This window comes from Schistocerca serialis, chromosome 4 (assembly GCF_023864345.2).
Source record: "Schistocerca serialis cubense isolate TAMUIC-IGC-003099 chromosome 4, iqSchSeri2.2, whole genome shotgun sequence".
Lineage (NCBI taxonomy): Eukaryota > Metazoa > Arthropoda > Insecta > Orthoptera > Acrididae > Schistocerca > Schistocerca serialis.
In genome coordinates, this window is record NC_064641.1 from 467274040 (window position 1) to 467300245 (window position 26206).

General features: G+C 41.4%; 1 protein-coding gene across 2 annotated transcripts in view; it reads right to left on the reverse strand.

The window, feature by feature from the left end:
- The window catches only part of LOC126475113 (coiled-coil domain-containing protein 22 homolog), a 214912-nt gene that overhangs the window by 57483 nt on the left and 131223 nt on the right, over positions 1-26206 (reverse strand). For both annotated transcript variants that reach the window (XM_050102697.1, XM_050102698.1), the window contains exons 5-8: positions 17573-17853; positions 6999-7196; positions 5714-5950; positions 2839-2978 (exon numbers count right to left, since the gene is read on the reverse strand). In XM_050102697.1, the coding sequence (XP_049958654.1) occupies positions 2839-2978; positions 5714-5950; positions 6999-7196; positions 17573-17853 (856 nt within the window). The remainder of the gene's footprint in view (positions 1-2838; positions 2979-5713; positions 5951-6998; positions 7197-17572; positions 17854-26206) is intronic.

The following is a 26206-nucleotide window of genomic DNA, read 5'->3' on the forward strand; positions in this document are numbered from 1 at the left end:
AAAGACTTCCTAACACTTAAATCTATATTCAGTGTTAACAAATTTTTCTTCTTCAGAAACCCTTTTCTTGCCATTATCAGTATACAATTTACATTAAATATCCCCTCTACTTCAGCCATCATCAGTTATTTTGCTGCCCAAATAGCAAGAATTCATTTACTATTTTAAGTGGCTAGTTTCCTAAGCTAATTCCCTCAGCACCATCTATTACATTCCATTAGCCTTGTTTTGATTTTGTTGATACTAATTTTATATCCTCCTTTCAAGACACTGTCCATTCCATTCAACTGCTCTTCCAAGTCCTTTGCTGTCTCTCACAGAATTACAATGTCATTGGCAAACCTCAAAGTTTTTATTTCTTCTCCCTGGACTTTAATTCCTACTCCAAATTTTTCTTGTGTTTCCTTTTCTGCTTGCTCAATGTACAGATTGAACAACATACAACCCTGTCTCACCACCTTCTCAACCACTGCTTCATTTTCATGCCCCTGAACTCTTGTAACTGCTGTCTGGTTTCTGTACAAATTGTAAATAGCCTTTTGCTCCCTGTACTTCAACCCTGCTACCTTCAAAATTTCAAAGACAGTATTCCAATCAACAATGTCAAAAACTTTCTCTAACTCTACATATGCCGTAAACGTAGGTTTGCCTTTCCTTAACCCATCACTGATCTGTATATCACACACCCATGTTCTAGCTGCTGTCTCATGAAATCCCTATAAAACAGGAGAAGATTTGTCCTGTCTGTTCCACAAGACCTGTGGCTAAGGTACTTTTAAGATATGAAGCACTTTCTGGGTCCTCGTTTTCAGATAACGCAAGTGTGGCAATCTTGGAGGTATGGAATAAAAATGAGGCCCTAAAACCTCACTAAGTCTTTTAAAATGCAGAATGATGTACATATAGATAAATTTAAATTAATGCAGATGAATAGGAAAAAGAATCCTGTTAGTAGTGTAGCACTTGACACAGTAACGTCGATTAAATATTTGGGTGTAACATTGCAGAACGAAATGAAATGGGACAAGCATGTAATGGCAGTTGTGGGGAAGCAGATAGTCGTCTTCGGTTCATTGGTAGAATTTTGGGAAGATGTGGTTCATCTGTAAAGGAGACCGCTTATAAAACACTAATACGACCTATTCTTGAGTACTGCTCGAGCGTTTGGGATCCCTATCAGGATTGAGGGAGGACATAGAAGCAGGCTGCTAGATTTGTTACTGGTAGGTTTGATCATCATGCGAGTGTTATGGAAATGCTTCAGGAACTCGGGTGGGAGTCTTTAGAGGAAAGGAGGTGTTCTTTTCGTGGATCGCTACTGAGGAAATTTAGAGAACCAGCATTTGAGGCTGACTGCAGTACAATTTTACTGCCACCAACTTAAATTTCGCGGAAAGACCACAAAGATAAGAGAAATTAGGGCTCGTACAGAGGCATATAGGCAGTCATTTTTCCCTCGTTCTGTTTGGGAGTGGAACAGGGAGAGAAGATGCTAGTTGTGGTACGAGGTATCCTCTGCCACGCACCTTATGGTGGATTGCAGAGTATGTATGTAGATGTAGATGTAGATCATAAGCAATAATATAAGAACAATTCAAAGGAAAACACGCGCACACACACACACACACACACACACACACACACACACACACACACACACACATACACACACACTCACTCTTATCGGAAGTAAATTGTAAAATGTGACTTTGTAGCTCACCCCTCCAACCTCTTCACTGTCAGTTGCAACTGATGAGCCACTGTTACATTGTTGGAGGAGGAACAGAAAACTGCAAAATCATCATCAACAAATAATGAGCTTTCACAGGATCCCTTATTGCAGACATTATGCTGTTTATGGCTATGACAAAGACAATTCCTTGGGGAACACCAATCTTCTGCTCAAAACTATTTGACATCATGTCACCAATTTGGTATCTAACAAAGAATTTAGATACGAAGAACCAAATAAATATGGTGAGGTGGCCACAGAAGCCCTATTGGTGGAGCTGAAGGACCAAATAAATATGGTGAGGTGGCCACAGAAACCCCATTGGTGGAGCTGAAGGACCAAATAAATATGGTGGGTTGGCCACAGAAGCCCCATTGGTGGAGCTGTCAGAGAATACTGTACCTCCCAGTAGTGTCTTGCACGTTACTGATGTCAAAAGAGTCCTGATAAATGATGTCTATTTTGGAAAGTCCGCTAGATAGCCACCTTTAGCAGGGTTAGGTTGTCGACAGTGGATCAACATCTCCGCAATCCACACTAAAAGCGAGTAAGGAACTGCTTGGTCTCTCATATCCAGATCAAACAATGGTTGACCATTTGTTCCAAGGTCTTTTCCATACATCTTGTTACAGCAACACACCAGTAACTACCAGGATATGTTCAGGCCTTTCCTTGTTTGAGGAGAGGTATCAGAATTGCCTCCCTCCATAAATCACACATTATACCTGACAGAAGGAAAATTGCATCAAACCTTATCACCTCAAAACTAATATTAACAGACCTTGGGAGTATAATGTGAAGCCAGCCACCTTAGTTGTAGCTAAATGAAGTAAGAAGAGTCAGTAATTTGTACTCCTAGAAAGGATTCACCCTCCCCCCCCCCCCCCTTTCTAAAAAAGGATCACAGCTCATCTCTTCCACTATGGAAATCCATAATTTTTATCTTTGAACAATAATGATGAATGAAAATGTATGCCCATTCAATTCTAATTACAGAATGCAAATATCATTAATAAAAGTCTGCTGAAGCATGTATTTAAACTGTGTTGTTAAATAAGTGCAATAGCAACTGACAATCAACTCTTGAAAGCATAAAAGTTTCTCACGTGTTTGTATCCTTTGACACCTTCTCGTAGTCTGCAAGTAACTGTGTATGAAGTTCTTCTTTACTGTGAACCTCATCGGTAAGTTCACGCATCTTTTCTCGCAGTGTTCGAATGGCATCTGCTTGTTTCTGGCTTTCTGACTGAAAACAGATTAATCATTCGATACTAATCAAAAATTTATTCTGATGCCATTTTTGATTATAGCACATGTACAATAAATTTCGGCTATTCATTCAAATGCTCAGCACGTATTTTACATAGGTAGCTGTATAGCAAAGAAACAAAGTGAATACAAAATTATTCCTAATAGTATGGTATATTCAAATTCATCTCTCATGGGAGGAGGGGGGCGAACTTATTAGACTGTCACACAAATTGTCCCTCCTGGGTCCTGAAATACAACAAAGTGCACAATGGCATACACAGACAGCAATGACAAATGGTAGTTATGCAGATAAAAAGGTCTCTTAGCAGGAAGTGAGGTCTGCAAGATTCCAGAAAACTGCTAAGAAAATAGCGCAACAAGACGATAAATGACTAAGTCGCAGGGACAACCCAGGAAGAACAGAGTGATGACAAAAAGTACATAAAATACAAGACTTGGAGTAACAAAGTCAATGAGGCAAGTAGAGAGAGGAGGGGATAAGGATAGGGCCATAGGACTGGGAAATGGTATGAGCAGGTTTATAACTGAATGCAGCGTACATTGTTCCTGGTGACTATTACGTGAGTGTGCGGTGTATATTAGGAGCACGAAAAGATAGTTTACGGAAGGTCTATTGTGCAATGTTGAGCTACATATGCTTTGACAACACCTTCCGCTCATTAAGAGAGGGACGGTTTACCACTGTTGGCATAGCACATATGGAGAACAAAGATGCACAAATGTGATATTTTAGTAAAAGGAAAAAAACAAGCATTTTGCTTCTGTGAGTTGATAGTATTAATAAATTGGCTTAACACTAGATGCAGTCAAACCTGAATAAGACTGGGAATGAATGGTTGATTGACTAAGCTTTTAAGTCTTGCGAAGGCTGCTTTTCAAGTTTTTACAAAGACAATAAAAGAAAACTATTTTTTGGAACGAACAGTTTTACTGTTTCTCAGAATGTGTGCCTTTAATATTTATAAACCTTTGGATTCATTCAAACAAATTGTGGACTTTTTTCCACGCTGATGTTGAAGCTCAAAACATTGTTTCGAACGGACTCAAGAATTTATTGAGGCTATGAAGTCACTGGCTAAGCATTTCGTGTGTTGATGCAAGGGAACAAAACGAAGTCATTTGAAAATAAACCTGGTAAATACAGGCAATGAGACATTAATTCAATGTGTTTCTCTACAAAATAATCCATTATTTGACATGCTGTGTGACAGCTTGCATTGTTGCACAGAAGAATGATGCCATGTTTTTTTTTTATGTTTTTCTGTATTTTATCAATGACTTACGGCAAGCAAAATTTTGATTCTTCCCCTGTTCAATTGTTCTCTGATCCTTTAAATCAGTGGTCAAGACACATCCCATGTGTAAAGAGAAGGTCATTTTCATTGAACTGCTTCACCAACAAAATACTTTTATTGTATTGGTTCACTGTGGAACACCACAATCAGTTGACTAATGCTTAGATTCTGGAGTTTGATTCCTGTCGCAATGTTGAATACAGATTTTTTTTTAATTCCTCAATCAAATCTAATGAGCTTTTCTGTGCACCAGTTGACAAGCCTGTTTGTGATCTTTGGTCAAACTGTACAGAATCGACAAGGAAGACTCTCTCTTTAATAGCTAAATGTTTGCTTAAAACAGAATATACTCCAGTCTTCAATGCACTTAAGCATGTCTCTATGGGTAAACTCTTGGATCACATACTGATCCCCAACTGGGAATAACGAATTTTGGTTGGCCTTCACAAAATTGTTTCACAGAAGCACAACCTCAATCAAATTTTGCAAACCATTCATAAAGAGTCTTAAATGTGTGTGTGTGTGTGTCAGGTGGGGGGGGGGGGGGGGGGGGTAGAAGGGGGCAGGGGTGCCACACTTGCATGTTGTCTATTTCCGGTGAAGGCCTTGCTGGTCGAAAGCTCACTTTCTGACAGTCTTTTTGTTGTGCCTATCTATGACTCAGCATCTCCGCTATATGATGAGTAGCAATTATCCTTTTCATACTATTGTTACATTTTATCCGGGATTTTCCATTGTTGAATAAACTGATTCAAAATGCACATTCACTCAAAAGTCAGAACCTCATTATGGTATGATAAAAAGTGCTGTAAACTGGCCAAAAGATGGATATTTGAGCAGTTTACATTCTTATGACAAAACTATTTACCCATTTGTTTGTCTGAAAATACCAGTTCTCCTCCAGGGTTACCTTTACAAATTCCATATGGTATCAAATGCTCTGGCAGAATGTAAATAATTTAGGAGTAAAGATAACAACTCACCAAACAGGAAAAGCATTGAGACATTGACAGGCACACGAAAATAATGAAACCTAGCTTTCAGAAAAATCCTTTTTCAAGCTAAAAATTGAATAGTGCGTGTGTGTTTCAAAGGCTGCTCCCATTCTTTTATTTTCCTGTTGTCTATTAAACTTCATCGTTTACACAATAATCTGACGCAAGTATTACCATGTACAAAGTTTATGGTGAAAGAAAATATAATTTGTAAGCAGTGAAATGCCTTAAAGGCACACCGTGTGAACAAAATCTATAATGCAAAAATTCACAAGCAATAATTTCCAAGCTTCATAAGTGAGATAACACATTCTGGGTCTGTAATCTAAAAACTTCTTAAGTCAATATTGCAGTACCGTAACAATTCTACAAGAGTAACAATGAAGATCATGTCTTTAGTTGTCATTATATGTACTTACTGCACGGCTGGAGTTTCTGTGCCTGAGTTCACGATATCTGGCAAGAAGTGGTGCACGATGCTTCTCCCACTGGGCTGCTAGTCCTACAAGCCTCTGAGCACTGTTTTCAACCAGAGATTGAAGTTTTGCAAGATTTTCATCTGCTTCAGGCAGTAGCTCGTAAGTCCGTTGTTTTACAGCCAAACGATCTTTCTGTTCCTGAAGTGTTCGGTCTTCTGCCACAGTTTCTCCTGAAATCTACAACATATTATTGTAAGTCATAAATTGTTTTTCAACAGAAATTATACTGATGTGATACATAACACTTAGGAGTAACAACCACTAAGCATGCATTAAACAGAAGTGTCTACAGCGTTCATGTTTTTCACACAGAGGAAACTAATTACAACATACAATTCACACTTGTGGGATTTTCAGTGATAGATGCTAGTTTGATTTACAGTTGTAGCACACATAAAAGTTCAATAATTTCTGCAACAGTGCCAGACTATCAGAGACAGGCGACACTGCTATGCTGAAATCATTTTGCTATCACCACTCCTCCACACACTACAGAGCTACAGAATTTACTTGTTCCACAGTCCTCATACAACCAATGATGAAGTTATGTAGTTTGTTCAAGTAAATTATTGTCAATGCTGATTTCTAATTCTTTCACAGAAATCTCAGAAGGCTTCAACAATAGTTCAACCTTACAAAGTAAGAATGTAAGCTTTTGACTCTCACACTTATATTATTTAAACTAAATCATTAAAAAACAATTATAGCTCAGAGATAAAGACAATGAAAAAACGAAGGCTGCAGAAAAAAAGTCGTGAAGAAAGTTAATCATTAGATGTCAAATTCAGTTTTTCCCTCAACTGAAGGGAAGGGAGGGTGGAGGGGGACAGACAAGAGAGATTATTCATGGCTTAAGTATGGGAGCCATCTAAGAAGTAACATTAATGAAAGAACATAGGACAGAAGAAGAAAGAAAATCAAGAATGGAACATGAAAACATGACAATAGGGACTCAACAACGGAACATGAAAAAATAATAATTTGGAAGTGGTATACAGACATGTAAATACATCTGAAATAAGGGAAGAACAGACTGAGACTAAAAGAGAGTTGCTTTTGATGATTTTGGTACTGTAATAGTACCACCTTTCAAATAATTGAAGAACTTGTCTCAATATCAATCGTACTAAAATTTGTGCACAATAACTTCACATATAAAATTAGCCTTGGCAACACAACATAAGCAGTAGTACAACTATGACTAATTACATTTCAGAAGAATTACCTGGGCAAGTTTAGCATTCAAACTTCGAATATCTAGTTCTAATTCTTCTATATGACGACAGAGCTCTTCAGTTTCTTTACGACCTTCCTCAATCAGTTGCTGTTGTGTTTTCCTTGGTTCTGGAATTGGTACTGTTCTTTCAGCTGCAATTATTTCTGCTGGAATTACCTCATTTTTAGCCTCTTTCTGTGATGTTTTCTGTTAATAAATTCAAACTAATATATAATAATCCAATAACTGAATCTGCAAATATGTTATTAGAATGAGATTTTCATCATACAAAAATAATACTTGACTGTTAAGAATAATGTATGATTTGAAACAAATACTCTTCCAACATTTTTTAAAATCAGAATAAAAGCACATAGATATTGAACAATAATTGTGAGTCTGAAGAATAAACAATTTCTTCTCTGGAATTTTAACAGATATGAATAATGATACACATTTTCAAATTTGTGTAGTTGACTGTGGAGTCCACACGCATTCCCTTTGCTGATTTTAGAGGAGAGGGCAGAGAGCAAAAGACATAAGTTTCAATACAGAGATAATGTTACAAGGGGAGAAACAGTACAAGGAAGTCAGTACTATATCCACAATGCAGTGTTCTCAACACGAAGAATGAAGAACACATGAACAAATGTGGTATCATAGATTGATACCATTCTCACTGTCATCTCACAGTTGGCAACAGAAATGCACATTTCCAACAGACGCCGATAGCAGTTGCCCAAGGACCCGACAGATCCACTGACGTATACCCACTGAGCCATGCCTATAGCAGCTCGAACTCTGCGCACCTTCTGCTGCTGCGATATAGGATGGCCGGCTGCAGCTACATGGCCCTGTCTCAGTCTCAGTTGCAGTCGCAGTGTTATCTTAGTCAGCCTTCAATAGTTTGCTCATGTATTGGTAGTGGAAGCCTCACACTGCACAATAAGTGCAGTAAGTAAATTGTAGTAGTTGGAGTTTATTGCTGTTTGTTCTTTTGTAAAGTTTCTTCGCAATGCTGGGAGAAAGCTATAAGTTAAGTAAAACTTCCGTTTACTGTATTTCCATTTTCACTATTCATTTCTGCTCCTGTCCAGCTTCCCTACAGCTGCTGCACCACTCTGTAGCCCACCTTTCCTTACCGTTGTATACATAGTGGTTTACAACAAACCAGGCGATGAGATGTTTTCATTTCCACGTGTGGCACTCTTCCGACATTGCTACTTTTGCATCCTCCTTTTTTTTCCCCCCCCTGTGCTGTTTTGTATTGCTTTTCGTTTCTTTATGCATTGCTTAGTTCAAAATGACTACCATGTCGCATTCACCTGCTGTACTGCCTGCCACTGATCTAACTTATAACTTAGGTTATTCAGTTTCAGAGTCACTAAATGGCACAACTGCTTGAAGTGATGAATCATTTCACGGCAGCACAGGCGGCTTCAAAAACATCACTGGAACCAACAGCAGCCCACACCACATGCAGCCATTTCATCAATTTGGCAAGATGAAGGAAGACTGTCATGAATACCTTGCACACTTTAATATGCAAATCGCAGCACATCTTACACAAGGTATTGACAAACATTTTTATTTCTTGGTTCATGGCAGGGGTGACTGCTTACTGATTGTGCACCAAACTCTTTCCCACTTTGTGCCTAGAACATGTAAAATATGAGAAACTTTTACAGGCACTTACAAAGTATTTTGAAGATACAGCACAAGTGGCAGCTACCTATGACAAATTCTTTAGGATGCATAAAAAAAGCTACAAAGACAGTCATATTATTGGTGGGTGACCGATTTGAAAGGCCTTACTAGATAATGTAGATTCAAACGTCACTGTGGCAAATACTACAGTGATGCAATGATTTGTGATGACATCATGCACAGTGTAGCTGACACACTAATTTGGGAACAGTATTGCTGGAGGATCAGTCCATTTGCAACTTGACACTGGAGCTTCAATGACTTTGCTCAACCACATTGCTTGGCAAACATAAGTTGTGCTCCTCATGCCATACACTGACAGTGTCTAATGGCCACAAGGCATTCTTTCCTAAATCTGACAAAGACAGTGACATTTACAGTGCTTTACTTCTGAGACAGTGCTAACATTTTTGGTCTAGACTCTTTTGATTTGTTCGGATTAAGTGTTCAGGACAATGTACTTTCTGTTACTTCCTTCAAGCCATGGGACTGTGTTCCTAAGTTATGTGCAGAATTTCAGGGTTTGTTTTATGAGGGTTTAAGGAGAGCTAACAATTTTGTTGCTCATGATACAATTACGAATGCTGCACAGCCATGTTCTTTCTGAGCGCATCCTGTTCCTCATGCTCTTCCAGAATAAGTGGCTCAGGAACTTACTGCTTTGCAAGACAATGAAAGAATTGATGGATAAATTGCTTTGCAAGACAATGAAAGAATTGATGGATAAATTGGATGCTGGATGTTATTTCTCCAAAACTGACTTGAATCCAGTGACGTTTAATTGAAAATATCTCTGGATGAGCAGTCGCAATAGGTCTTTGTCATTAACACTCATCTGGGTTCTTCAAATTCTTGAGATTGCCATTTGGCCTCACTTCCGCACACACTGTATTTCAGCACTTTCTGGAGCAGCTGACTGCAAAAGCTCGTTTTAGCTTGAATTATTTAGATGATGTCTTCATCTCATGTTGCAATCCTGAAGATCATATTAGCAACCTTCATACTCTGTTTCAAGTGTTGACTGTAGCTGGTCTCAAGTGTAACAGAGGCAAATGTGTGTTTTTTGAGACAGAACTTGAGTACTTAGGTTATGTCATTTTCAGCCAGAGTGTTCATCCCATCAATCACATTTTCTTGCTATCTGTGACCTCCAACCCACATGCAATGTGGGAATTGCAGTCTGTGTTAGAGAAGCTCATGCAATACATTCTGTTTATTCTTAACGCCATTCACATCACAGTAAAAACAAAATGTCCCAGAAGTCATACAAGGGGGTCTCACTACCAGCGCCTCTGTCCACCATCCAATCTGTAGAAGAGCAAAACGTTGGTGTGATACTTTGCCTGACTAGGCAGAGCAAGTGACTTGATCAGGGAGAATGTTCCTTCTGTTTGGTTGCAAGTGTGTCAGTCTGCTACCCAGAAGTTGAAAGATGCTTTGCTTACTGATGGAGAACTTGTTCATTTTGATTCAGCCAAACATGTGGTCTTGGCTGTGGATGCTTCCTCTTACAGCGTTGGTGCAGTTTTGCCACAAATTTCATTCGGTTGACAGGCTGACTGCCTTTGCATTAAAGATGCTGATCAAACTAATACTACTACTACGTAATCAGGCCCAGTGGACTGCATGCATCTACAAGTTTCCTCCTCCACTGTATTCTGTCCATTGCTGCTATCTGCCATCCATTCACATCTATTGACACTTGGTTTAAATCTTCATGGAGTCCATCCCTCCAATGCTTCTTGGGTCTCCCTGGCGCCCTGGCAGTCTCTTTCCTGTAGGTGTGAAATCCAGGAGCTTCCGAGGCCATCTGAGGTCCTCCATCCGGGCTACATGGTCGACCCACTGCATTCGTTTGGCTTTGACAGTTCCTGCTGTGTTGGGCTGCTGGTATAGTTCCTCAAGCTCTTGGTTGTATCTGATCCTCCATTCCCCTGTATCTGCATCCAGAACCACACCGAAGATCTTCTGAAGCACTTTTCTCTCAAAAACAAGGAGCTTATGGAAGTCCTGTTTCCGGATACTCCATGTCTCACAGCCATAACGAACAACAGGATGGATCAGGGTTTTGTACAGTCAAATCTTGAATTAAAATGGAGGCTCTCACCATTGTATATGGTGTAACTAAGTTTCACCAGTATCTCTCTGTCACGAAATTTAACTTGATGTCTGAGCACAAACCTCTTCAATCTTTGTTTAGCCCTTCTCAGTCAGTCGCAACTTACACAGCCCAGAAGTTGCAAGGGTTGGCTCCTCTTTTATCATATTACCAATACAAGATCATGTATCGGCTCACTTATTAGCATGCCAACACAGATGCTCTTTCTCCTTCCCTACTGGCCCAGATTCAGCATTCAATGAGTCCTCTGCTTCTTGTTGCTGCACTAATGCACGAGGCACAGATGTTTTGCATAGCTTTACACTTAATCATCAGAAAATTGCACAGGTCACAGCAGCAGATCCTGATATGAAGATTCTAATGCACTAAATCTGCAGTTATTGGCCACATTCAGCCGAACAGATTTGTACCTCTGTGGTTTGCCGATATTTTGCTTGATTTTTCTTCACACTGTTAATGACCACCCACGTATTGTGATTCCATAAGTTCTCCAGCCTTTCGTGCTTTGTTCGCTACACCACGATCACTAAGGTGTTATTTGCACCAAACAGTTGACATGATGTCATTGCACTTTTAATGGTCTGGACACACAAATTGAACATCTGACTTCTTAATGCCAAGCCTGTGCTGAACATCAATCAGCACCACCTAAGTAGTTCTTTGAATGGCCCAAACCCTCAAGTGTCTCAGCAACATTTGCACTTCGATTTTGTGGAACCTCACTGGAATATGCGTTGGCTCACTGTTGTTGACGCTGTCAGCAAATTTTCCTTCACGGTTCCCATGCACTCTACTACAGTTCAGTCCGCAATCTAGGCATTATCATCAATCTTCTGCCTCGAGGGATTGCCTGAAATGACTGTGGCTGACAATGGACCTCAATTTGTTGCTGTCGAGTTAGAATAGTTTAACAACATCTCCGGCATCAACCACGTCATGAGTGTACCATTCCACCCACAATCCAATGGCGAAGCTGAATGCAACATACTAACACTGAAGCAACAGGTGGACAAACTTTGTGCCTCCCACACACGTGACCAAACTCTGTTGCTCTTCCTGTCTTCCCGCTGCTCCCAGCCACATGACGGACCATGGCTGGTAGAGTTCTTACATGGACAGTGTCCTTACCATTGTAAATGAAGTAGTACACAACAACAAACATTCAAATGTACCACAAAAGTAAATTTTAAATTCTTTTATTAAGTAACAGATGTACATAATGATATATACGGCTACATCAAAAATCCTAAATTTAAAATACAAAGACTGAAAAAGGTTACTGCAGGTTGACCCATCCCCTGTGTTTTTCAACTGTAAAGGCAGATGACTACAGATGCAGATATATTGTTTGTTCCAAGTCTTCTCATGTCTAACAGCAGAACCAGGGAAAACAAAAATTAAAAACTGTGCCACCTGTACACAGGATTTCGGTAAGATTAATGCAATGTCATTCAAAAAGATGCACTAGATACATTCTCAAATGGCTGGGTGTAATGATTAGTTTTGTGGCGGTGTTCGTAGCGACAAGCAATTCGCTGTAGAAACGGCTTACGAAGTCACCGCCACACTTTTAATAGCGGGCCACCACTATACCACTCCTTTTAATATACTACACGCAGTTTTTTCGAAATTTTCCCGAATTTCTCCGTCCTGTAACGTGTTTTGGCGGCAACACAACCACCTAACCTTTATGCACATCGTTGTCTACCAACCCAAGTCCAACATAGCCCAGCTGTAACCAACACCTTTTCGCCTTTTTTCATTCCAGATCTCCAGTTTCTTTCCGGTTCACCTTTATCTCTCCCCATATATTTTTATTTTCATTTTCATTTCACCTCATGTTACACTTTCCACCTTCTAATACCATGTCACCTTCACAACACCCCCACAATGACCCCATTAAGTTTTATTTACATTCCTTCCGCAAACATGCCTTCGCCCTAGCCAGATTACGCTCGCATATTTTATTTTCTCAGGCTTGTCTGACATTTGGCATTACCCCCAAAGGCCTCACACTCAAAGTTCCCATCTCTGGCTGCAACCCTTCCTTCCATCAGTCCCTATACCAGTTCCAAACTGAACAATCCATTGCCCTCACCCACCTAATCCTTCACCTACACATCAACTCAGCCAATGAACACACCCGTCAACTCCTATCCTTAATAAAAGTCCTAAATCTTTCCTCTCCCACATCCACACCGGCTGTTCAGAGCATCCTCCTACAGGCCAACCGTAAATTAGAACAGCATACCACCCTCCACCTCAAAAAACTATCCAATCTCCTGGTTTCCCACCTCCGGAAAGGCAACTCACTCACCCTTCACAACCTTTCCAGCAAACCTCAACCTCCTCTCATTGCACACAAACCCAGTCTCTCCCATCTACTCAATCTCCCACTTCCAGCTCCACTCCCTCCAAAACCTCAAAATTCCGATCAACACAATCTGGAACCACAACACCCTAATTCAGTAGTTAACCTTTCCTCCAAACCTCTCTCCCAATCCGAAACCTCTGTCCTATCCAAAGGCCTCACCTTCAGCCCCACTCCCAGATTCAACCAAACAGCCCTCGTCAAAGATTTACTGTCCTACACTCGTACTCTCTGCTGGAAGTATCACTTTGCCACAAAGAAAAATGATCCTAATCCTACTTCTAATGATCCGACTCCTCAAGACACCATCCTAATTGAACCCTGCCTGGAACAGTTCCGTCCTCCGTCACAGCGGGACCCACCTCCTCTTCCTCAAAATCACCCTCTCCAAACCTTCCAGGAATTTCTGACTTCCAGCCTTGCATCTCAATCCTTCTTAAAAAACCTTAATCCTACACCTAACATCACCACTGCTGAAGCCCAGGCTATCCGTGATCTGAAGGCTGACCGATCCATCGTCATTCTTCCGGCGGACAAGGGTTCCACGACCGTGGTACTTGATCGTCGGGAGTATGTGGCTGAGGGACTGCGTCAGCTTTCAGACAACACCATATACAAAGTTTGCCAAGGTAACCCCATTCCCGATGTCCAGGCAGAGCTTCAAGGAATCCTCAGAACCTTAGGCCCCCTGCAAAACCTTTCACCTGACTCCATCAACCTCCTGACCCCACCGACACCCCGCACCCCTACCTTCTACCTTCTTCCTAAAATCCACAAACCCAATCATCCCGGCCGTCCCATTGTAGCTGGTTACCAAGCCCCCACAGAACGTATCTCTGCCTACGTAGATCAACACCTTCAACCCATTACATGCAGTCTCCCATCCTTCATCAAGGACACCAACCACTTCCTTGAACGCCTGGAATCCTTACCCAATCTGTTACCCCCGGAAACCATCCTTGTAACCATTGATGCCACATCCTTATACACAAATATTACGCACGTCCAGGGCCTCGCTGCGATGGAGCATTTCCTTTCACGCCGATCACCTGCCACCCTACCTAAAACCTCTTTCCTCATCACCTTAGCCAGCTTCATCCTGACCCACAATTTCTTCACTTTTGAGGGCCAGACATACCAACAATTAAAGGGAACAGCCATGGGCACCAGGATGGCCCCCTCGTACGCCAACCTATTCATGGGTCGCTTAGAGGAAGCCTGCTTGGTTACCCAAGTCTGCCAACCCAAAGTTTGGTACAGATTTATTGATGACATCTTCATGATCTGGACTCACAGTGAAGAAGAACTCCAGAATTTCCTCTCCAACCTCAACTCCTTTGGTTCCATCAGTTTCACCTGGTCCTACTCCAAATCCCATGCCACTTTCCTTGACGTTGACCTCCACCTGTCTAATGGCCAACTTCACACGTCCGTCCACATCAAACCCGCCAACAAGCAACAGTACCTCCATTATGACAGCTGCCACCCATTCCACATCAAACGGTCCCTTCCCTACAGCCTAGGTCTTCGTGGCAAACAAATCTGCTCCAGTCCGGAATCCCTGAATCATTACACCAACAACCTGAAAACAGCTTTCGCATCCCGCAACTACCCTCCCGACCTGGTACAGAAGCAAATAACCAGAGCCACTTCCTCGTCCCCTCAAACCCAGAATCCCCCACAGAAGAACCACAAAAATGCCCCACTTGTGACAGGATACTTTCCGGGACTGGACCAGACTCTGAATGTGGCTCTCCAGCAGGGATACGACTTCCTCAAATCCTGCCCTGAAATGAGTTCCATCCTTCATGAAATCCTCCCCACTCCGCCAAGAGTGTCTTTCCGCCGTCCACCTAACCTTCGTAACCTGTTAGTTCATCCCTATGAAATCCCCAAACCACCTTCCCTACCCTCTGGTTCCTATCCTTGTAACCGCCCCCGATGCAAAACCTGTCCCATGCACCCTCCCACCACCACCTACTCCAGTCCTGTAACCCGGAAGGTGTACACGATCAGAGGCAGAGCCACGTGTGAAAGCACCCACGTGATTTACCAACTGACCTGCCTACACTGTGATGCATTCTATGTGGGAATGACCCACAACAAACTGTCCATTCGCATGAATGGACACAGGCAGACAGTGTTTGTTGGTAATGAGGATCACCCTGTGGCTAAACATGCCTTGGTGCACAGCCAGCACATCTTGGCACAGTGTTACACCGTCCGGGTTATCTGGATACTTCCCACCAACACCAACCTATCCGAACTCCGGAGATGGGAACTTGCCCTTCAGTATATCCTCTCTTCTCGTCATCCGCCAGGCCTCAATCTCCGCTAATTTCAAGTTGCCGCCACTCATACCTCACCTGTCTTTCAACAACTTCTTTGCCTCTACACTTCTGCCTCGACTGACATCTCTGCCCAAACTCTTTGTCTTTAAATATGTCTGCTTGTGTCTGTATGTGTGGATGGATATGTGCGTGTGTGCGAGTGTATACCTGTCCTTTTCTCCCCCTAAGGTAAGTCTTTCCGCTCCCGGGATTGGAATGACTCCTTACCCTCTCCCTTAAAACCCACTTCCTTTCGTCTTCCCCTCTCCTTCCCTCTTTCCTGATGAGGCAACAGTTTGTTGCGAAAGCTTGAATTTTGTGTGTATGTTTGTGTTTGTTTGTGTGTCTATCGACCTGCCAGCGCTTTTGTTCGGTAAGTCACCTCATCTTTGTGTATGTGTGTGTGTGTGTGTGTGTGTGTGTGTGTGTGTGTGTGTGTGTGTGTTTTCTATCTTCTAAAGAAGGTTTTAACTGAAAGCTCTCTTTTTGTTGTTCCTTTCTGTTAACTCAGTGTGTCATCTTTACACCAAGTAACAATCAGTCATTTTCATATTACAGGTTGTATCAAAAAGTATCATCAGATTTTAAAAAATCATAACTGTTATGTTACCTGAGATGTGTGTGTGAACAATGTACTGTTGGAAAGAACAAACTCTAGAGTTTTACATGGTTCCTGATAGGTAGCAGTAGTGTGCGCCCACTTCACTTCTAGTAAAAATGGTGTCGGGACAATAGAAAGCGTTTTGTGTTCTACGTATTGCGTATTACGGATCTGTGATAATTGTTTAGCGTGACTTTCGTACAAGGTGTGGTGTGGAGCCTCCTACAGCACAGAGCATTACACAATGGCATGAACAACTCTGAGAAACAGGTTGTTTGTGTAAAGGCAAATCACCAGGCCATCCCCGAGTGCCTGACACAGACATCGAATGCAACCACCATAGTTTCATAAGAAGTTTGCAGAAATCCATCTGCCAAGCAGCTCGACAGCTCAACATGCCCCCAATGTCTGTCTGCCAAGTGTTGTATTGACGTTTACACATAAAACCATACAAAATTCAGCTACTGCAAGCTTTTCATGAAGGTGACAAACATCAATGCGTTGAGTTTTGTAATTTCATTCTTAGCAAGATGGAGGGGGGCAATTCTCTTCAACGCTTAGTGTTTAATTATGAGGTAACATTCCATTTAAATGGAATCATAATGTGAGAATATGGGGTACGGAATAACCACATGAAGTTGTAAAACATGAGAGGGACTCGCCAAAATTTAATGTGTTTTGTGCAGTTTCACAGGAGAAAGTGTATGGTCCATTTTTCTTTGCCATTTTTCTTTTGTGCAGTTTCACAGGAGAAAGTGTATGGTCCATTTTTCTTTGCCAAAAACACTGTTACAGGAAGCACATATCTCTATATGCTTGAGAAATTTCTTTTCCCTCAGTTGGAGATTTTGGAGACTTTTCAATTACCAACAGGATGGGGCACCGCCACACTGGCATCTGAAAGGGCGGGAATTTTTAAATCAAAGGCTTACTGAACAACTGATTGGTCGCACTGGACCAAATGATTGGGGCCTTACATTACTGGTTACTGGCCTCTAAGGTCATTGGACCTGACTGTATGTGATTATTTCTTGTAGGAGTTTATAAAATACTCTGTTTATGTGCCTCTGTTACCGACAACAATAAATGAACTGAGAAATCGCATTACAGCAGCTGTGTTAAGTTGTAACTCAAGACTTGCTTGCTGCAGTGTGGAAACAATTTGAATACCACATTGTCATATGCTGTGAATCTCAAGGGTGACATACTGAACACCTATGAAAAGGTATGGAGAGGGGGGGAAAAAAAAACTTTTTGAGTTTCCTGTTCATCAAAAAACAAAATTCATGGTATATACTTATTAGTTTCAGGAACATAGACGTGTCAAATTGGAGGATTCTTTTTGATACACACTGTGCTGCTGAGATTCCAACCTGAACTTCCCATTTTTTGCAATAATGTGTTTCACATTTTAGATTCCCAGAATAATTTTTAAAATAATAATCATTAAGTTACCTGTAAGAATGCTGGCTTTTGCTTCACTGGTGGTTTGGGTCCTGCTCGGGCTCGTGGTACCGACTCCACACCAGGTGCATGAGAATTTTGTCTTGCACCATCAAGCAAACAATCCAAAAATTGCTGAGGCCATTTCTTGAGGCTTCTCGCTGATGGTAACACATCACACTGACAGTGCAGTAAGAATGCGTTAGTAGTAATTAAAGCAGGCAAAATCTGTCCATCAGGATTAACTTGCTCCGGAAATGATGGCAAATGAAGAGCTATGTATTCTTGGTATGCTGCAACATTAATTGATAATCCTTAGAACACATAAATAAGAGTGAAGAATACATCCAATGAGCAACAAAAATACTCTTAAAAACAAACTAACATGTCATGAAAGCCATATGAAGATAGAGGGAGGCGAGGGGGGGGGGGTTATCTATGATATTACAAATTTCTGACACTTCAACTAAAAAAAAAAAAGAAAACCACACACATTCAGTCACTTATGGGTTTTTTAATAATATTTTCACCATGGGCCTCACTGAATGGAGTACCAGAGGCAAATATTAGTGGTAATTATCATGTGTACAATGTGCCCCAAGGCCCCAAACACAAGTAATTTTAATTATTTAAATTTTACAAAGAGGCTTCATTTTCATCCAATGCCTTTTAGCTAATGGGACACCATCTGATCAGTTCATGCCGGAATAGACCAAATCAGCAGCAGCAAAGACACTGCCTTGCCAATCAAGCCTCTCGGTGTTCTGAATGAAAAATGTCTCTCTCTGTTCTGTTCTGGGTTGCTACCATGAGCAGACATTTAATGCCTTAGTTCCTTCTCCTTTAAGATGGGCCTGCGGCTACTGGACTTATCTTCTCTCATCCCCCAGCAAACCTCACCATGTAATCCCCCCCCCCCCCCCTCCATGAGCAACTAAACCAATACAGTTTCTTTTTCTAAACTTGAATACCAAACATTAATTCCGAGCCCACACCAGTTTTCAATTCTGATTACATCCTCGAGGTGGTGTACACATAGATAAAAAAATCTACTCATCAAGCAGCGGCAGAACACACACATAAAAGACCGTTTTAACTGGCAAGCTTTCGAAGCCAGTGGCTTCTCCTTCAGGCAGGAGGGTTGAAGGGGAAGGAAGAAGGGTGAAGGAAAAGGACTGGAGAGGTCTAGGAAAAGGTGTTGCGGGAGACTTACCATACAGGATGAGAAGGAAAGACTGATTGTTGGGGACTGCATTGGATGAGATTTGAAAACCTGAGAACGTAAAGGTACAAGACAGGGTAATATGCAGACAGAGATTACTGCTTAAACATCATGCATGAGTTAACATGAGTGAAAAGCTAAGTGGATTGTACATAACAGAGGTGGGAGGGGGTTGTGAAAAATAGAGGGGAAAGACAATGAAAGATGTAGGAAATTAAAATGGAGTAGCTACAATGAAGAAATGCTGAGATGGAAGAAATTGACATAAATTAAGGCCAGATGGGTGGTGAGAACCAAGGACATGTTGTTGGGCTAGTTCCCACCTAGGGGGTGTCTGGGGGAAGAATCAAGATGGAAATAGGTGCCAAGGTCATAAATGTCTTGTTGTAGAGCATGCTCTGCAACAGGATATTGCAAGTTGCCAGTATACACCCTCTGCATATGCCCATTCATCGTAATTGGTAATTTAGTGGTAGTCATGCGGATATAGAAGGCCGAACAGTGTTTAATTAATATCTGGTATATGACATGTCATTTCGCAGTTGGCTCTTCCTTTGATAGTATATGTTTTGCCAGTTACAGGGCTGTTATAGGCAGTGATAAGTGTATAGGGCAAGCCTTGCAGCAGGGACGGTCACAGGGGTAGGAGCCATAGGGTAGGAAGATGAGTGCAGGAGGAGCATAAAGTCTGACAAGAATATTGCGAAGATTGGGGGGGGGGGGGGGGGGAAGGGGGGTTATGGAAAGCTATTCTAGGTGTGTTGGGCAAAATTTCAGACAGAATGCATCTCATTTCAGGGCATGATTTTAGGAAGTCATGGCCCTGTCGAAGCAGCTGATTAACACATATCAGACCAGGATAATACTGCGTCAACAATGGTGTGCCCTGAAGTTGTTTTGTGGAGGGATCAGCAGTACCAGGATTGGATGTGATGGCCTGGGAAATCTGCTTTTTAACTAGGCTGGTGGGGTAATTATGTGCAGTGAAGGTTGACGTGAGAAAGGTGGTGTATTGTTGTAAAGAGTCCGCATTCAAACAAATACGTTTACCTCAGATGACAAAGCTGTATGGGAGAGGACATTTGACATGGAAAGGATGGCAACAGTCAAAATTGTAAGTACTGTTCTTTGTTGGTAGGTTTAATGTCGACAGAAGTGTGTAGCTGGCCTTCGGTGAGGACGAGATCAACATCAAGGAAAGTGGCATGGTATTCAAAATAGGACCATGTGGATCTTATGGAAGACATTTGTGTAAAACTGTTGTTTAGGTAGTTAGTATGTAGCGAATTCCCAACTGCCTGCACTTTGTTTTTGGTTTGCGCAGAGGAGAAGAAGAAGAAGAAGAAGAAGAGAAAAGCACGAGCACAGGACATTAGTAAGATGTGATGCTCTCAAGAGTCAATACCTGCTGTGAGAATGATGTTTACACCATGGCCTAGCAGTGTTTTGGAAGGCACGGAGCAGGCACCTCTGCCTACAGTGACCACACCCAGAAACAGCTGAAAGAAGCTGAGGAGAAATGTCATTCTCTTAGGTTCTGTTCCGAGATTTGCTCCAGATATGTTGTTCTGCGTAATGAGACAATTGTCGCCTAACATTCAAAATGTTGAATATGAAAATGATCAAATATAGGGTGCGGCAGCATTCATAGTGTAATTTGACTTGCATAGTACGACGACATACTGCAGGAATGTGCGCCAGCTCATGCTGCATTCGTGTACTAATGAGCTGCCATTTTGAGTGTGACAGTGATATAGAGCAGAGTGCACAGCATCGTGCCTTTGCTGTTGAAAGTTATTTCAAGAATAACAACTCTGTTATCGCTATACAGCATCTATTTCGGCAACATTTCAACTTTGGATGTCACGGGAAAGTTCCGGATGGACAGACCATTTTGAGGTGGGTACGTGTATTTCGAACAACAGGTTCTGTTTGCAATGGCAAACCAGGAAGAAGTGAAAGAACTGTGCGGACAGCAGAAGCCGTGGAAAATGTTCGTACTGCACTATTGCATAGCCCAAAAAGATCTGCTCATCGTCGAACTGTGCATATGTCCGATCGCTCATTCAAGAAAATATTGCACGAGGATCTCCATTTTCACCCATATAAGCTGCAGATTGTTCAGGAATTTGGGACTCGCAATTGGGTTTCACACGAAACATTCTGCTTAACCATGCGTGATCTCTTTGCCAAAATCCACAAATGTTGCACACCATCCTGATGTCAGATGAAGCTCATTTTGAGTTATGTGGTTCAGTGAATAAACAGAATATGCGTTATTGGAGTGATGTAAAGTCACATGAACTGCGCATCAATCCCTTGCACAGTTCTCATGTCACAGTGTGGTGTGGAGTTGCTTCCTTTGGTATTATTGGTCCTTACTTCTTCGAGGATGACATTGGTGTGGCTGTCACTGTCACCAATGAACGCTACCTAAAGATGCTACAAGACTTCATTCTTCCCCAATTAGGTATGGTTGATGTGGATGTGGAACAATTGTGGTTTCAACAAGATGGAGTGACCTCGCATACAGCCAGAATTTGCATGGATTTCTTGCGACAGACACTTCTCTGTAGAGTAATTTCACGTTTTGGTGACATTTCCTGGCTGCCTTGCTCACCTAACCTTTCACGTGCAGGGTTTTTCCTTTGGGGCTACCTGAAGCAACAAGTGTTCTGAACACGTTGTGCCACCATTCCTGAGTTGAAGGATCGCATCAGAACTGCTGTCGGCAATGTCCCAGGGAATATGTTACGATGAGTTATGGAAAGCTTCCAACGCCGCCTAGATGAATGTGTTGTGCAGAGGGGGCATCATTTGACAGGAGTCATATTCAAAAAGTAATCCACACAATGTACAATAACTTACACATTAATAAATGGCATACCTTAAACTATTACTTGACATAAGAGGTAATAAATAAATTACAGTTGCTGCCTGATGGTGTGTTTTTATATCCTACTATGAATGCTGACGCACCCTGTACTAAAGAGTTCTCTAAGAAGGTAGTCACATCATTTTGCAACAAGCTGACATAGACATGGGCTCTCTTACTGCCTTCACTTTTCTGCAGATGACAAAGAAGTCGCATGGTACAAGTAGTAGCACAGAGTAACAGGTCCATAGCATCCAGAAAACAAAAGGCAACCATGAATCTTTAATGAAGTATATTTGCTCATTGCCATCAGGGTGACAGATTGTTCATGGAGTCATTGGTTCAGTTACAACCCATAAACAGAGCCCTAACATTTCACTTTGGCACCCAAATGGAGTGACGGGGATAAAAGGCACTGAAGCAAGAGAGCTTTTGTTATGATAAAAGCATTTTCTTGAAATAAAGGAAGATTATGTATGATGATGCCTACAGCAACCCAAAGTAAAGAACAAAGATGACACAGATGAGCACATGCCGTAGTGTCCCCCAATTTAATTACTGTATTTAAGAAGAAATTCTGTGATCTGGTAAAAAAAAACGAGTAAGTGTGAATCATCACAACAAAGGAAGTATACGGTATTAGCAAACCAGAGCAACCAGGTCAACAAGAAATATGTATGTGTTGACATAAACATTGACATATCAGTCAAGAAACATTATGTCGGCGAAACGAAGTTTCAGCATGCTGATTATGAGGCTGCAGGCACAGTAGCAATCACTGAGGAAGATTTTGCAGCAGCCAACCAGCGCAACACCTCTGTGGCTTCGCTTCACAGGACAGCAGTCAGTCAGGTAACTTGCAATAGAAGCACAGTGGCTGATCACGACACTGCTTTGCCCAGATGCAATGCATTAGCAGTGCAGTACAGCTACCAGTGTGCCCCATTAAATCAGCTGTAAAAAGCCCCAAGCTGAGATTTTTTTTTAGTGACTTGGTGGGTGGAACTGTAGATATATACGTTTGTAGTGTTGCGCAGTGGGGTTAAAACTGTGTAATGACATTTTAAAGTAATTTATCAGGCATACTACTGTTCTTACTGTATGTCAGACAATACTCACAAAATGTAGGGAAAACTTGTGGCCTTATTTGCTAAATTAGAACTACCAAAAGTCAAATGAAGGGATTAAAGAATAGTAGCAAAAATCAAGTGGTAGAATTAAATGAAGTATTACTACACTTTAAATGAAGTATTACTACACTTCAAAGACAAAGAAAGGATTTAAAAATTAATATCATAAACCATGGCCAAGCATTAGAGGAAGTACCCATGAAAGTAGATACCATTTCTAAAATAGGAAAACACCTTGGTAAAATTACCTAAAAAGCTACATATTGAACTAGTTAAGTCTTCCTCTTGTAATCTTTAAAGGATAAATAACCAAATTTCAGGTACACGACAATGTGAAAAGGCATTACGACATAGCACAGAATTTTTTGTAATAACTATTAACCCGAATACCTTAAGTAGTTTGAAGGAATGGAAACAAGCATTAGTTGAGCAGAAAGTACAAGCTACAGTTGAATTTTTCATCACTACACCTGATTCTTTAAATGATACTGTAGAAAACTAAGAAGAGTTAACAAATACTACTGAAGTCAATACAGTAGAGTTATCAAATAACATGACAGATTTAAAACAAAATATAATGAGATAAACACAAAATTGGATAAACTTTCTAGTGTAGATCTTAGATTTACCTATGACGTTACATGCCAAACTTAATTAATGTTGTAACCCAGAAGAAAACAAAATCAATGTGGAGTTTAAAAAGAGATACATGAGATTTTATGATCAAATCTTCAGATATGCATGGTATATAGGGGCATTAGAAGAAAATAGAAATTTTGATGAAATATTTAGTGCCACAAATACTGTGACCAGTTTGGAAAAACACCTATCAAAATGAGATTAACCAAAGGTACAAGAGAATTGTTTATTTTGTTTTAGGGCACAAAAACAACTGGGGTCATCTGTGCCCAAGTCAAAATTAAAGAACAAGAAGTCAGAGAGGGGGTTAAAAAATGACTATACATCAATCCCAACTGACGTAAGAGAAGACAGCTAAAAACAGGGTCTTAGAGAAAGGGCTACAAAAGACACTGTACAGAAACGGAAGTCCAAAACTAAAAATTAAATGGCCTTCACCATACTGCTTTTACAGATAAAAACTAAAACGCAGTCGACAGCCCACGCGTCATTTGCTAAAATGGCCGATAACTCAGATGGCAAACCCATGTGAGACGGTAAACGATTAAAAAATAGGCATTCCATCAGAAAGTGGCGCACAGTTAAAACTTGGGCACAATGTTTACAAAATGGTGCAGGAGCACCACTTATCAAACGATGATGGCAAAAAAGCAGTGCCCAATATGCAACCTAGTTAAAATGACCTCCACCTGGCAAGAGGGCCAAGAGGAGGTGGTCCAAGGTGCTGTGAGAGGCTTAATAATCCGGATCTTATTCCCATGAAGGGAGGATCAATGACAATCCCAAAGGGACACCACCTCCTGACAGATGGCAACACAGAAATCACTGGAGGGAATATAGGAACCAGTGGGCTGAGGTATGAGGACTGCAGCACTGGCAGCAGAGTCAGCAGCCACGTTTCCTGGCGGACCAACGTGACCAGGAACCCACATAAACATCACAGTGGCTCCACCAAGAACGAGTAAGTGACAGTTTTCCTGGACCCACTGCGCTACGGGATGGGCGGTGTATTGCGCACATAAGACTTCAAAGGGCACTGAGTGAGTTTGAGCAGATGACACAATTGAAAAGTCTGTGTCGCCAGATGTACTCCGTGGCCTGATACAGAGCGAAGAGCTTGGCTGTAAATACTGAGCAGTGTGCCAAAAGCCAATATCGAAACGTGGGCACCAATGATGAAGGCACACCTGGTGCCAAGGTCACTCCAAGACATCAGTACACACAAATGTACTATCGCGAAGTTCCATGCAAAGGTCGTGAAACTGTGGGCAATAGAGTAAGGCTGGAGTAGTATCCTTAGGAAGCAAATGAAGGCCAAGGTTAACATGGGCTGCTTCACAAAGCCAAGGTGGTGAAAGCTGCCGGAGCAAGTACCGAAAGCGGACTCCAGGAGGTAACAGAGAAGAGGAACACTCTCCCTACTGGTGATCAAAGGAATTATCGAAGGAGGCGGCAGGATGGGTGGCCGCACATGGTGGACAAAGGCATGCATACCTGCTGAGCGGAAAGTCATGGCAGTAGGGCAATGGTAGTTCTGCAGCTTCAGCATACAGACTTTCAACCAGGCTAGTGTAAAAGGTGCCAGTAGCCAAATGGATACCACAATGGTGGATAGTGTTAAGACAGTGTAAGAGAGATGGACGTGCAGACACAAAAACAAAGCACCTATAGTCTAGTTTCAAACAGACACAGGACCAGTACAAACAACGAGGGTGGTTCGATCGGCACCCCAGAAAGTACCACTGAGGATACATAGGACATTGAGGGATTGCGTACAGCGGGCTGTGCCAGTTTAAGACACACGGGAGGACCAAGAGATTTTCCTATCAAGGAAGAGCCCCAAGAATTTCATAGTTTCAACAAACAGAAGAGCAACAGGCCCACGATGGTTGGAGAAACCATTGTACCACCAGAAATCCATACAGACACAGGGTGTATACGTGGACAAGGAAAAAAAATTTCCAGATATTCCCAAATTTCCCACTTAAAAACACACTTTCTCCCTGGTGACAGTATATTTTCCCTTATCAATCCTTTGAATGGTTATGGTTTTTTTACACGGGCGTACTATTTCCCGGCACTTTAGAAAACGAAACTCAGGGAAAAAGACACGTTTTGAAAAAATCTTTGACGTGCAGCAACATGTAAGCTGCGTATTTTCGTATTACAAAAGTATACATTGGAATTCCACCAAACACAGCATGTTACTTTCCAAATCATTGAAATTGAGATTTCGATGCGCTTTTGTAAGTCGTTCGTAGCTCATGTCACGTGATCTCGCCAGCCAATGACAGTGGATATTCAGAGTATAAGACACGTGATGTAGTCAGGCAACAGCAACATCACTGTTAAGCAGCACGAACACACAAACAGGGAAAGTTAATAGTTTAAATTAATATACATAGTGTTGCTACAAGAAAAGCAAAGCTTCCACATATAATATTGGTCTCGAGCTGCAAGACAAGCTAAGCGTTCTCATATACTGTTGATCTTTTTTGCACGGTGTTACACTTTAAGATATATCACACAAACGTGCCAGTAAAATTTTTAATAATGGCATAAATGTCTGATCTTCAGTTCGAAATTCTAAATGGCTCGTCATCAAAGAGTTGATTTTTAAATGAGAGTCAAACGCTCCGTGATTTAATAAATTCATGGTACATTCTTGCACATAGTTCAAATTACGTAAAAGGATATTTACTTCGAAAGTAATGCTTTTCAAACCACTATTCGCAATATTTTCCCACGGCCTGTTACAAATACGTTCATTTCAGCAGTTG